Source organism: Tiliqua scincoides, chromosome 1 (genome assembly GCF_035046505.1).
Source record: "Tiliqua scincoides isolate rTilSci1 chromosome 1, rTilSci1.hap2, whole genome shotgun sequence".
NCBI classification, from domain to species: domain Eukaryota; kingdom Metazoa; phylum Chordata; class Lepidosauria; order Squamata; family Scincidae; genus Tiliqua; species Tiliqua scincoides.
The window spans coordinates 238,282,812-238,297,382 of NC_089821.1; the positions used below are offsets into that span (position 1 = coordinate 238,282,812).

At 40.7% G+C, this 14,571-nt stretch overlaps 1 protein-coding gene across 1 annotated transcript in view; it reads right to left on the reverse strand.

Moving 5' to 3' along the window:
* Positions 1-3,294: 3,294 nt before the first annotated feature.
* Positions 3,295-14,571, reverse strand: part of ZNF318 (zinc finger protein 318) — a 32,703-nt gene continuing 21,426 nt past the window's right edge. Inside the window, exons 6-10 of the mRNA XM_066618366.1 lie at positions 14,277-14,560; positions 11,468-11,668; positions 10,746-10,845; positions 9,620-9,738; positions 3,295-9,153 (exon numbers count right to left, since the gene is read on the reverse strand). Of these exons, the coding sequence (XP_066474463.1) occupies positions 4,363-9,153; positions 9,620-9,738; positions 10,746-10,845; positions 11,468-11,668; positions 14,277-14,560 (5,495 nt within the window). The 3' untranslated portion in view covers positions 3,295-4,362. The remainder of the gene's footprint in view (positions 9,154-9,619; positions 9,739-10,745; positions 10,846-11,467; positions 11,669-14,276; positions 14,561-14,571) is intronic.

The following is a 14,571-nucleotide window of genomic DNA, read 5'->3' on the forward strand; positions in this document are numbered from 1 at the left end:
TCCACTTCTCCAACTTGCAATTTTAGCATTAAAAGTGACCTCTCTGGGAATCAAATATTTCAGAGCTTGTTTTTTGGGAGACCAAAGAAGTGATTATCCATCAAATAACTGCACGCATGCTTTATACTTTGGAGGTTTTCATATCACTGAGCAACAACCATGCATTTCTGGGGCATATTTGTCCTTCACAATTTTCAGTTGACAGCAGAGCAGTAATTCTTAAACTGCAGTCTATAGACTACAAGTGCTCCATTGTGCACTTTCAGATGATCAATGACACCATGATGAGAAAAATGCTGAGAAGACATAGGTTTCACTGAAGTTTTAGCACAGCCACTTGCACTGCTCTATGAACAAGTCACATTTCTAGTGCTGAAGAGACAAAACATTGCTTGACTGCTTTGCCTGGGCACAGACAGTTCAAAGAAATGCTTTTCTCATCAGCAGCTTCATCCATATTATATTTTGACTGACCAACATCACAATGACACAAACTACATGAAAAGTCTGCAATGCCTATCCACCACTTCTTCTCTTCATCCCATTCATTTTAATTATCTGTGTTGATGACTGCATCATATACAATTTTAATCTGGAAGTCTTTCAAAATACATCTCTCACACAATGTAGGAAAATGTGGTGTTCCATGATGAAAAGCAAATCAGGTCCACAGGACAAACCTTAAGAAAATCTTTTGATTGCCCAAGCTCTATTTTCTCTTTGCATTTCTAAGCACATACGTATACTGCTGTATGGTGGCAGACATCCCAAGTTGTTTGCTCCGTTTTTTTACCTTTGTTTCATGAAGCTGCCACCATACAGTGTATGTTGAAACATACCATGTCTTTAAGACCTAAGCCAGAAATTGTCAAGGCTAAAGTTTCAATTTTGCTAAAGAGGCCCTATGTGTAGTTGGGTCTGCTCTCCTCCGGGCCTGAGAAGTGAGACTAAAGCCAGAAGGGACTGGAATTTATGCATATCCCATTTAAGTAATGATTGAGTTGCAATTTGCCTCACCTTTAGTCATTTCAAAATGTAAGTTATACAACATAAGTGAGACTAAAGCCAGAAGGGACTGGAATTTATGCATATCCCATTTAAGTAATGATTGAGTTGCAATTTGCCTCACCTTTAGTCATTTCAAAATGTAAGTTATACAACATAATTCTGAACTATAGATTATAGTTCAATTGCAAATAACAGTTCTCTAGATCAGGGGTGCCCAAACCCCGGCCCGGGGGCCACTTGCGGCCCTTGAGGCCTCTCAATGCGGCCCTCAGGGAGCCCCCAGTCTCGAATGAGCCACTGGCCCTCCAGAGATTTGTTGAAACCCGTGCTGGTCCAACGCAACTTCTCTCAGCGTGAGGGCAACTGTTTGACCTCTCGTGTGAGCTGTGGGATGAGAGCTCCCTCCACTGTTTGCTCTTTCACATCTGTGATGCAGCAGCGGCAGCAAAGGAAAGGCCAGCCTTGCTTTGTGCAATGCCTTTTATAGGAGTTGAGCTATTGCAAGACCTTCATTCATTCGTATAAGTTCATCTTTAATATATTCATTTATGTAAACTTATGTAAATTCAAATTTTAAATGTAAATTCTTTTTTCCCCCCGGCCCCCAACACAGTGTCAGAGAGATGATGTGGCCCTCCTGCCAAAAACTTTGGACACCCCTGCTCTAGATTAACTGTGATCACAAGTTGCAAATAAATCATAGAGCAGCACACCAATACAAATAACAAGACTACAAGAATCCCAAGGACAAACATATTTTTCCATGAAACAGCAAGTTGGCATGACTTAGGAGCAATGGCAGGAGACCATTTGCAAAATCATATTTCTTACCTCAATTATAGTTTGTTTTGTAACTGCAGTTACCAATATAGATCATTGTACAGTTCAGAACAAATAAGCCTACTTCATGACGGCAGCATACCTCATAACATGCTGAATACCCCTTGGTTTATACAACTGCTCCTACGCTTTCAGTGTATGTTGTGTATGTACAGGCACCTTCATACAGCAACATGGCCATGAAAAAACTATTACAATCCTATTATTCGGTAATTTTCCTCCTATGTTAAATGCAGTATTCTCAGAGATGTACCTGAACTCGGTTCAACACTTTTCTTTTCACACTAGTACCATTTTAAAGATCAATTAAAACTCCCATGCCAATACAATCACTTCAACTAAGCCTTGTTGAAGTTTTTTTCTTGGTTCTTTTGAAGCATACTCACATATGGAATAGTTCTATTTCGAGTTTGTGAGATCAGAACCCGCCACAGTAGGTAGTATGAATTAACTGACCCAGAATTTGAGAAATTATGAGAATCTCTCTGGTGTTGTGGATAAGACTCTCTCATACACAGAGCGAACTGGACAGACTTGGGCCACAGCCTCAGCTGGTTCACAGAATAAAGGTAGGTGAGGAAGAGTATGTGTGCCACCCTGAAGTAGCTGTAAGTATTACAGGCGAAATATGGAATAAATTATCTCCCACTTGGATGTGGTAGCTTCTGACATTTTCAGGATCAATGAAGGCAACAATGTTTACTAAATCTATTTCTCTAATAAACACATTAAAGCCATAGATGTGTGCAACTGCAGCAGCAGAGTAATTTGCACGAACGTACAGAGTAGAAGCCCATGTGTGACAAGTACGCATACATTATAGTTCACCAACTGCAATCCTGGTAAGTTGCTACCAAGCACAAGACGCATAAAAAAAGCTGGGTTTATGGTCATTTACAACCACAGGATACCATTGAGGCAAATAAGTCCTCTATGTCTTCTGCTGTTATGATGGGTTACATCTGACACAATTCCCTCTTGACTGTTTATTTCCAATGCAACAAGTAGCTCATGCTACAAGTCACTTGCAGTCTTCCATGCATAGCAGTCCATTTTGCGTTTTTCTTGTGTTCCCTTTATAAATACAGTATTAATCTTTGAAGAGACTGAATTCTTTAAAAAAAACTCAGCGGTAGGAAGGGGGAGAGACAGAAATCTTCCAAGCATTCTCAGCAAAGAGTTTTAAACTAAAAGAGTACCAATTCTCCACCATCTTTAATCCACCAAATGGCGAAGTCATGTTTTCGCCCCCTGTTGTAAAATTCAAAGCTTTATCACACTTCCAAAGGAGTTAGGTGAAATGGAAAAAGGAAGGATTAAGCCCTGTCTATGGAAAGTTACCTGAAAGACCACTTCACCAGCTGTCTGAATGTTCTATCTCCACCTGCAGAATTAAAAAACTGGTCACAAAAGCACTTATTTGAAAGGAAAAAAAAAAACTAGCTCTTTGAACATCATGGTTTATTTTAGATTTACAGATAAAACCCTTTAGATAGAGCCAAGCAAACATTTACTGCATTTATCTTGACAAGCTGTGTAACCAAAAAAACTTTACAGAACAGTATTTTGTGGTTCAGGTATGTAATGTCTGGATACATGAAGTGGATCCAATCCTGAGAACAAAGTTCAGATCTTCCATTTCTTCTGAGATGGACAGCTGCTAAATGATTTAACACAAACAGTTACTGTATCACAATACAATGGCAAGAAATGTGCTTTGAAATTATTTAAGTGACCACAATGCGCAGAGTCCAGGTGTCAGGCCCCAACCTTACCAAATAGTTTTCTTCTCCCAAAAGCACGTTGGCAGATGAATTCTTGCTCAGTGAGTTGTCATCCACACAGGGTTTTATACAAAATGGAATTACAGCCTTGAGTACAGATGCAATTCAACAGTGTAATTACAAGTCAAGACATGAAAAATGCACAACAATCTTCATACATTTGTGCAACAAAACATGCATAACATTTCAAACTTTCTGCTTAAATGCTTCAGCAAGAGCCTCCATTTTCTGAACAGCTGTCCTTGCGCTTGTCAATGTTGCACTTGGAATGTGAATTACAAAAGCTGTGTAAATCAGAAACCATTAAAACGTCAAAGAAAAATGCAAAAAAAGGAAAACCTACCTCACCTCCCGCAATTCCCCAAGCCCCAATACACACACTGTAATTGCAAGAAAAAAGAAAGAAAACCAACTTTAATTGCAGGAAATACAAAGTAAATGGATAAAGATGGACAAATAACATTTTACACAATTCAGTATGTACAATGGAGTCTACTTTTTTGGGCAAGAATGTTTAGGCTTCAGCCAACTGACCTTCAGAATGTCCAACACAGTAAACTTAACAGAGAATTTTAAAATAATCTGTTGTATTTAAAATAGAACAGAATATTTTAAAAATTCCAACAGCAGCTCAAACATAAGGATCCATTGTGGCTGAACTTACCAAGTGCTCCACAGAACACTCAAGTACTTCTGATGCCAACTTACTTTTAACTTCCCATCTACTGTCTCAACTTTCCATTTCCTCTGTCTTGGTTAGCTCTATTGCAGATGTCTGCACCGTTTTCTTGACAGTGCACAATTCATTGTCACCTGAACCCCTCACTTCTATAGATGTTGCCTTCAGATCTGGAAGAAAAGATTCCAGACACTCAGCTGCTTGATTTTGTACATCTTTGCCACCACAACTCAGCAACAGAATATCAGGAGCGCCACCTTTGCTACAATCTGCCTGCAAAAGGGCTTCAGAAACTGGAGGCACATCCTGCATTTTAAGGCACGGCATGCCTGTTTCTGTAGTGCCACTATCTGATGCACGAGCCACAACATCAGAAACCAAGGAACAAAGCTTACCCTCTTGATCACCAGCAGTTAGCACAACAAAATCAATTTCTGGTTCACCCCCTGGTTGGTCAATGGCCAACTCACTAGTTTTGCTGGATTCTAAACTAATGGGTGCAATAGTTTCTAGCTTTGGGCTATCTACAGTATCTTCATTGAGAATTTCAGATGGCAGAATATCCAAGTGTTCGCGTTCAATATCCCCCAGGCTGAAATCAATGGTTTCTAATTCCAGACCTGGTTTCAGTATGGAAGGACCACTAGCCTTTATTTCAACATTCTTTGGAGAATCTCTCTCATTTTCCACATTTAAATTCAGAGTAAGGGTTGCAGACTGATCAAAGTTAAGTCCTGAATAAGTGGTATTCAGATCAAAGTCACCAGCTGTTGAGGTATTTAAGACCCCAGTGTTCATGCCTGTGAAGGCAAGGGTCTCCTCTTCAAGGTGCCCAACACTGAATTCTGTTGGAAGAGAATCTTCTGGCTCTTGAACAATTTCAGGCTGGACAGTAGAAAAGTTAGTATTTTCTTTATCTGTAGGGCCTCTCTCTACAATGTCCATATCAGATTCAGAAAGCCCTTGTGTGTCATTTTTTATAAACATTAGTTCAACACTGGAACAAGGTTCAACATCATTTGCAGAAGAGATGCTGCCCAGATCTTCTGTTCCCTGTACTGGGAAATTCTTGGCTTCACAGTTTGATGGCTGCTGACAAATTTCTTCATGTTTCTCTACTACGCTGCTTATCGCTGTTATATTAGCAAGGCACTCATCTTGCATCTCTCCCAAATCTGTGACATTAAAATCCTCACCATCCTTTGGCTGAGAATTACCTAACAATTCTTTATCCTCATTGTTGGTATGGAAAGAGTCAAATTGAGCTTTATTTAAAGGCTTCAGTTCTGGTTCGATGTTCTGGACTTCTGGAGGATTTTTATCACTGATTGCTGACTCAAGCCCATCAACACCTCCCAGTTTTAGATTCAATTGTGATTTTTTAGAATCTATCATTGTAACTTGAGGATTTTCCTCATTCACTTTTGATGAGTCTGTTGGGTCCCAAGTCAGATGACTCTGAACACACATCTCTGAAACCCAAGTAGAAACTGAAAGTTCAGAGCTGTTATCATTTTGCTTCTCTTCTGTTAAAGTAGGTCCCTTTCCTTTGTGAGTATCAATTTGCATTTCAAATAATGGAGACCCTGGGGGTCCCTGACTAACTGCAAACTGATGTCCTGCTAATTCCAAATGTTCTCTTTCTACATGTCTCTCTTCTAAACTGATCACATATGCTTCTGTCTCCAAATCACTTTTAATCTTTTTTAACTTGGCTCCATCATGCACTTCCACTTCCTGCTGGTCTTGTGGCTGACTAATGTCTTCACATGTCATGTCAATATCACTCACTGCTACAGATTCCTTACTAAAATCAGTCTCTCTTCCTGACAATTCCATTTCTAACATTTCATCATCAGGAGATTTAAACACTGCCTCAAGTTCTAACGATTTCTTGCAAATTTCACCCAAAGGACCAGTACCACTTTCTGGCAACTGCACAGCTAAATCTACTGCGGCCTCCAGCTCTGATGACTTCTTGGTAAGGTCTTCTAAAGAAATAACATTGTCTTTTGATAATTGTATAGCAAACTCTTTATCATCATAAGATCTAAAGTCTGCTGTCTTCCTGCAAATTTCACCCACAAGAGGAACACTGCCTTCAGGCAACTGCATGGGTAACACTACTGCCTCCAGCTCTGACAGCTTCCTACTAACTTCATCCAAAGGAGGAGCAATACTTTCTGGCATCTGAAAGGCTAATTCTGCTGTCTTCAGGTCTAATGGCTTCTTACTAACTTCATCCACAGAAGGAGCACTGTTTTCTGGCGACTGCGTGGCTAACTCTACTGTTGCCTCCAGCTCTGATGGCTTCTTGGTAAGGTCTTCTAAAGAAGTAACATTGTCTTCTGACAATTGTATGGTGAACACTTTGTCATCAGAAGGTTTAAGCTCTGCTGTCTCAAACTCTGGTGCCTCCTTCCAAATTTCACCCAGAAGAGGAGCACTGCTTTCTGGCAACTGCACAGCTAAGTCTACTGTCTCTGGCTCTGATGACTTTTTGGTACAGTCTTCTAAAGAAGTAACATCATCTTCTGACAATTGTATGGTGAACTCTTTGTCATCAGAAGATTCAGACTCTGTTGCCTGAAGCTCTGACGGCTCCTTATTAACTTCATCCAAAGGAGGAGCACTGTTTTCTGACAACTGCGTGGCTAATTCTACTGCTGCCTCCAGCTCTGATGGCTTCTTACTAACTTCATCCAAAGGAAGAGCACTGCTTTCTGGCAACTGCATGGCTACCCTTACTGCATCCAGTTCGGATGACTTCTTGGTAAGGTCTTCTAAAGAAGTAACATTGTCTTCCGACAATTGCATGGTGAACTCTTTGTCATCAGAAGATTTAAAATCTGCTGCTTGAAACTCTGATGGTTTTTTGCTAACTTCATCCAAAGGCAGAGCAGTGCTTTCTGGCAACTGCAGTGTTAACACTGCAGGCTCCAGCTCTGATGGATTACTGCTAAATTCCACTAGAGGAGATGTTCCCTTTACCACATTCTGAAAGGAAACTGAGGCATTTCCTGGTAGATCATGAGTTTTTGATGCTTCCCCATATTTGAGTGTGGAATGTGTACTTGACATGGAAATAGCATCTGAGCCCCCCTCAACACTAGATGCCATTTCAGTGCTTTCTTCACAGGCTGCCAAAATCTTCTCAACTTTTACTACCTCTGTTTCTGGAGTTCCATCACCTAAGGGGATTTTGCTAACATCTGAGGAACTGTCTACATTCTCCAGATCTTCTTGTGAGGAAGAACTGCTGTTTAGTTTAGAACCTCCCAGAGTACCTATGTTTGTCTCTCTCTCAGTAGGACGCAACTTTTCTTTATCCAAAGAATTTGCAGGCTTGTTTTCAGCTGGATTTCTCCCACTGTTGTAGAAAATATCATACAGATCTTTAGCATTACCTGCAGCCAGAGAAGAGTTCTTTTTCTCTAGTTTTTTAGCCTGGTCTCTAAAAATAGTTGGAGGAGGCAAAGGACGGGGACACATGGGCATTGCCAGTATGTTTTTATCATCTTCAGATACACCAGGAGCCAGGTCATCTTCTGCTGGGATGGACGGTGGGTTTGGTGGCAGCAAGACTGGAGGTGATGGGAACAGCACTGGAGTTGGTAGTGGAAGGTGTGGTGGTCGCAGTCCTGGTGGCAACGGCAACAAAGGATGATGATGTGATCGCTCAAGAATCCGCTCACTCATCCTTACCTTCCTTGTAATCTCCTGCTCTTTTGCCAGAGTTGCAAGTTCGCGTGCCTTTGCTTGTGCCTTTGCCACAATCATTGCCTGCTCCTGTGCCTTTGCCACAATCATTGCCTGCTCCTGTGCCTTTGCCGCAATCTTTGCCTGCTCCTGTGCCTTTGCCGCAATCTTTGCCTGCTCCTGTGCCTTTGCTGCAATCTTTGCCTGCTCCTGTGCCTTTGCTGCAATTTTTGCCTGCTCCTGTGCCTTTGCCGCAATCACTGCCTGCGACTGTGTCCTTGACACACTTGTCTTTGCTTGTTCCAGGGCCTTTGCGTGTTCTATGGCCCTTGCCACCGTTTCTTGGTCCGGTTCCTCAGCCTGTTCTGGTACCTTTGAATCCTCCTGTGAGCCCTTTAAAACTACTACTTCACCTCCAAATGCTTTTGAAATAATATCTGGAGGTAGAACAAGTTCTGGATTACCCTCTTTAACAACTGGGAGTGGCTTGGTGGTGGCGCCAGAAGATTTGATAGACAGGAAAGTGTTTAAGGGTGCTGGCTTGCTTACAGTTGTAGTTGCATTCTTCCTGAGAACCATAACAGGGCCTGGTAAATTGGGTCTGATTTTTGCTTGTGATGAAGTTGAAACAACTGGCGTCCAGGGACTGGTGTGAGGTATAACAGTTTTCCCAGACAACTTAATTGCAATAGGCTTTGAATTTGATTTTCCAGACTGGGATTTACTTTCTTTATCTTTGCCTTCCTCGGCACTCTCATCTTTGCTTTGATTTCTTTCATCTTTCTCAGTCTTTTTCCAGCTGAACTTTCCAAATGATGATTGTCTTGACTCTGTTTGAGATTCCTCTTTTCTCCCTTCCTTCTCAGTCTCTTTATGATCCTTTTTCAATTTAAGCTTAATCCCAAATTTCTGGCTAGTAGAATCCTCATTCATGCTACTAATCTCATCCTCTTCTCTTAGTTCTTTGCTACCCTTTGGCTCCTCTTTCTTTGAAACTTTTGCAGTTTTTTCATCTCTATCCTCTTTTTGTTTTTCACACTGTTTTCGTTTCAGCCTGCGTTCTGTTTCTTGAATGACAGACAATCCTGCTTGACGGTCCAGATTCCTCCTCTCTTCATAGAGTGGACTATCATCCACATGTTTCTGAGGGAAAAGGGAAAAAAATCTCAGTATCACTACTTAATTCCATTAATGTAACATATTTAACTTCCTTACTAATTTCTCTTATCTTCCAGCCAACCAAGAAAATCAATTCTACTAGCCATGAAACTAGGTGTGGATATGTGTCCTAGATTCTTAACTGTTGCAATTTCAACACTAGGAAAGCATTGCCTGCTTTCATTAAACATTAGAATTTAACAAAGAATTAAACATTTTCCACACATCTGCCAAAATAATAAAATACTGGAGATGAAGTTGAATTCCTATGCAATGCAAACGGCAAAGTATGAGCATGACAGACTAAAAGTATGTTAGTAGAGCAACACAATCAAAAACTGAAACCCTGCTGAGGAAGACGGGATGAGGAGAACGAGTTTTTTCTTTTTTTAAAAAAAGTTATAGTAAACATCCAAGAAGTGATTCACAACCAAATACACCACATACTAACCTTATATTTCTCATTATGTGGATGACTTTTCACATGTTGTTCTGCTGATATCTGGTCTCCGAAAAATTCATGGCAGAGTTGGCAGTAATATCCAGTGACCGGGATTAGAAATTCAGAACCTGAAACATCCCCCCAAAGCAACTGATCACAAGAGGCTTCAGAGATTTTAACAAAAAGCGATAGTAACAAAAATAAGACCAATGAAAAGAACTATTTAGCTATGGATTTCATTTGCAATTCCTGAGATTATAAATGACTCTGTAAATTAACAAAATATCGTTATTCTAATTCAACATGTCTTACACAATGTTATTGCAACAATATATACAGCTCAGATATGAATTTTTGTTGCTGCTTTTTCATACCCACCTAGTATTTAAAGTCTAAAGGTCTAAGGTCTAAAGTAGGGCATTTAATGCAGAAAACTAAAATAGTTGTTGGAACTCAGCTGTGCATGGAGATATCTGATCCGGCCTCCCCATGTCAGGCAGACCAATTCAAACCTAGGGCAGCAACAGCAGCCGTGTGGCAATGTCTGTCACAAACATGCCGTAAGACATATTGCAACAGTGGAGGGGACAGGCACTGGCGGGAGGACCAGTGGGAACACATGACGGAAAATATCCCACCAAGCAGCAGGAAGGTGATTCTGAGAAGGGAAGGTGGGGAGGGAGCAAAACTGGGCAAGGGGAGGTTAGTCTGGGAAGCAGTTGAAGCCCAGGAGGTGGGGCAGGGACAGCAGAAGAGACTGCTGCTGGATCCTATCTCCCCTCCTGGGCCTCAGAGCCCAACACAAGTCTCCTCAGTTCTGTGACAGCTAAATAACTGGCACAGCTCTGAGTAGACCCATTGGGGTCGTCAGGGCTCTACATGGGGTAAGGAAACTGATGTTCTCTTATCCTGAGGAGACCTCTGGCCGCTTCCCCAGTCCTGCAGGATACAGTGACAGCCATTTTGGTGCTGCTGTACCACAGGGCAGTGCCCAGGGTTAGGATGTGGTCCACTATCTGCTCACTGGGAACAAAAGGCTAAGAATCTTGTGTAGTTTCTACAAGCTACCTAGCGCTGAAATCAGTCGCCTTCAGGTGGTATGCACTGAGCAGCTGCAGGAGGGTACATAACATACCTTTAGCAGGAAGAGGTATTTTGTCAATGCGTTTTGTTACTTCCTGCCTTGTTTCTGTTTGAGTCTTTGAAGCCCAAGGTCTGTTGTATGGATCCAGAGTCTATTTGTAGAGTGACAAAAAATAAGGACTGATACATTAAGAAGTATGCATTTCTGCTAATATTTTGTATTAGCTCAAAACACTGAGAAATCAACATACGGCAAGCATATAGGCAAGATCTGCTTTCTTTTTCTTCACTGTAGCTTACCACAAAGAAATGCTTGTGGATTGCTAACATATCAAGCAAGTATGAAGTTCTTCTCTCTCACACATTGCCAATCAAACTAAAAGGAAGTTTGGATCCAAAAATAGTTGGCCTCAGATAGACAACCGATAATCAGGTGCAGTGCAATCACATCCAGATGATTAGCAGTGAGCTCTCATTCCCAAGCGCATTTCTGCCCTATGGTAAAGGAGCAACTGTTTTGGTGCTTAACAAAATAAACCACACAGCTTCTAACTTCTGGAGGAATAAGGAAGTTTGTGAAATGGGTAAATAGCAAAAATTGAGGGTTTTACTAAAGCAACCCAAGAATAAACTCGGGTTATATTAATTACCACTCCCTTTGATGGCAAGAATCAAAACTTAGATATGTGTTCTACATACTTAATTAGCACATTATTACAGCTTATACAGCAGACAAAAAACCACTCAATGGGAAAGTGATGGCTGGACACATACCTGCCTGTGCTTCTTATTATGCATGTGTGTGAAGAAATCAAACAAGGTCCCACAGATGGTATTGCAATCCTTGCACCAATGGTTCCCTGTGTCATAATAGTCATAAATATTGGCCAACTGGAAATGTTTGGATGGCTGTGAAGATGATTCTGTAGGCTTGGGGCTCTTATTCGTGGGCTTGTCACTCGATGTTTTTGACTCCTAAATTGAACAAAAGGAAATGTTTCTAAGCCATAGAATGACAGTCCGTGCCTCACAACAAGCATCTAAGTAGAGACCTCACAAAATATATGTAACTATATATCACCTGCTTGTCAATGCCCAGGATAATTCCACCGTTTCAGTGAGCTGGCATTGCCGACTCAGATGTTGTTCAGTCAACAGGAAAGAGCTTTCAGTGAGGTGAGTTGGCTAGAGCAGGCACGTGAGTAATCAAGGAATGAAATGTACATTCCATGGAGTACATGGAGTGAGTGAGTGAGTGCTTGAGTGTGTACCCACTTCACTGTCATACTGTGGGCAACCCCTCAAAGAAAATTTAACGAAAGGCAGAAAAAGAACGCTCTGCTTAATTTTAATATTATATAATATTAATATAATATGATCTAAAATATATTTTTGAGGGCTGCTCCCTTCCAATGTTTGTTCAGAAACTCTGGTAAATGTTACAAGTCTTCTGAAAAGTCTATGTACACTATTTCCATGTAAACTTGCACAATGTATGCCTTGACAAAGGAGATTTAGCTGTCTCTGAAGAAAACATGTGAAGAGGTAGCTGGTACCAAACCCTGAATTACTGACATTGCTATTAGCTATGCCACAATGCTACACTTTCCATACATGACAAACAGAACTCTTTTTGTCAGACTGTCTGTATTTTTATTTCAAAGAAAGCACAACATGGTGCAAGTACCTTTCAGCAGATCACATTCCTACAGAACGAGGGTATTCTCATTCACTGTGGAGGCAGACCTGCTTCAGAAAGAACTTGCAACTACACGATGGGGCAATGGCTGCTAGAGCTTGGATGGCTTTAAAAGGGGATGAGATGAATTCATGGAGAACAAAACTATCAACAGGTAGTCAGGATTGGGAACAGAATGCCTCTGAATACCAGCTGCAAGGGAGCAATGGGTATGCCATCAACTCCTGTTTATGGGGTTCCCAGAAACATCTGGTTGGCCACTGTGAGAAACTGGATACTGGACTAGATGGGCCTTGACCCAATCCAGAACGGCTCTTATGTCAGAAGGAGGTGCCTTCTAGTCCAGCCCCCAGCTGAGCCTTTTTTTTCAAAGTGAATCTACCTCCTAGTGTAGATGAGAAAGCACACCAGCATTTGGAACACTGGAGGGAGGCAGTGGAGAGAATGAGGGTTTTCAGTGTTCATGGTGAGTCTCCCTAGAGAAACACAAATAGTTGCAGGAGAGGCATGAACTATTCCCCAACTTTTCAACCCAGTTTGACTGAACCAGAGTTCAGATGCAAGTCACTGATATAACAATCAACAGTGTATGATTTTCTGATAAGCATTTGGGTGAGTGAAAAAAAATTCCTATATTTGACAAGGTTGTTTATTGATGTTGTGTGTGCACAACAACCCTCTGAAATCTCTTCCTTGAAGAGAATGCAGTGAATGCCTTAAAGAATGCCATGATATTATATGTTGTTGCTGTAATAATAATAATGGGTTAACCTCTTGCACATTAACATGTGAACCCTAATCCCAAATTTTGCTTACTTGATATTTATTTTGGGAGGCTTACTATGGTTTAAGAAACCATACTTGAAAATAACCTTGCTGTCTAGCATTAAGGTGGTCACACATCTTTAGCCATGCTGTCTTATTCCAAGTAGTACTAAAAAAAAAAATCCCACAACAGACTACTTCCATGGCAACAAACTGCAAGGGGAGGGGGAGAAAACCCTCATGTAAGCATACTCCCGCTGTGTTAGGTTTTGCGGTTTAGAAAGCAATGCTGTTTAGCACCTTATTTTCATTGTAGTTCTGTGTTTTCCTAGCCATGTCTGTAGAGTATGTGCCATTGTGTACTTGGGATCAGCAACAAGAAATGCATACATCTTGTCTCATGACAATTATCAGAATTTTTGTGTCAAATCAGAAAATGCCACAACAACTCCTTCCCTTTATTATTATTATTTTTATTAAAAACATGAAAGTGAAATAATCCTACTCTTGTTTTCCAGATGTATGTGAACATTTTGATACTGGCACCTACCTCCTAAGGCAGAGAATTTCAACTCAAAAGAAAAAAGAAAACCATACTATTGTATAAGACAGAATACAAACAACAAAACAGTAAGATTGGAATGTTTTTCATTCTACAGTTCAGTACACATAGATTTCTCTCTCTTATCAACTTTCATAGGCCAAGGGGGAGAAAAATCCAAAATTTCCAGTTTTTGGAACTTCTATTATGGAATTAACGCAAGATTTCCAAACTGGACCAAATAGAAAAGAATATGAAAGTAAAAATTCAATCTCCATGCAAAATTTTAAGTGAAACATTTATAGTCGATTAAAAACTACCTGTCTTCTGATGTACAGAAATGTTCTGAAACACTGTTACTCCCCAGAGTGCAGTCAGTTTATTCCAAGATCAGGCACCTCTTACATGCAGATAACTTATTTCAAAAGCAGAGGTTCTCACAGCCACATGTCCATTAATGATCTCAAGCACCAAATGACAGTTTAATAAGGTCTTGTTCTTAATTTCCAAACAAAAGGTGGTAATAAACACTTTCCTACTGTGAGAACATCTGACAGCATCAGCACCTAGAATTTTACCTTGATTGAGCTGGAAGTTTTCTCCTGACTTTTTGCATTTTCTGACTTGTTTTTTTCTGAGGAATCTTTATTTTCTGTAGATTGTTTCCGAGATTTCTCAAAAATGTTAATCCCCAGGATCTGAGCTACCTTGTCAAGCTCAGATTGTTTCTTCTCTGCTGCTTCAGCATTTATCTGCAGCTGAGCAATTTCCTTCACAATGTTCTCTTGTAGCCGATTCACTTCCACTAGCAAGGGGTCTTTGTGTCCATCCTTCTCCCTTCGTTTCTTCCGTAGCATCTCTCCTGAGCCAGCC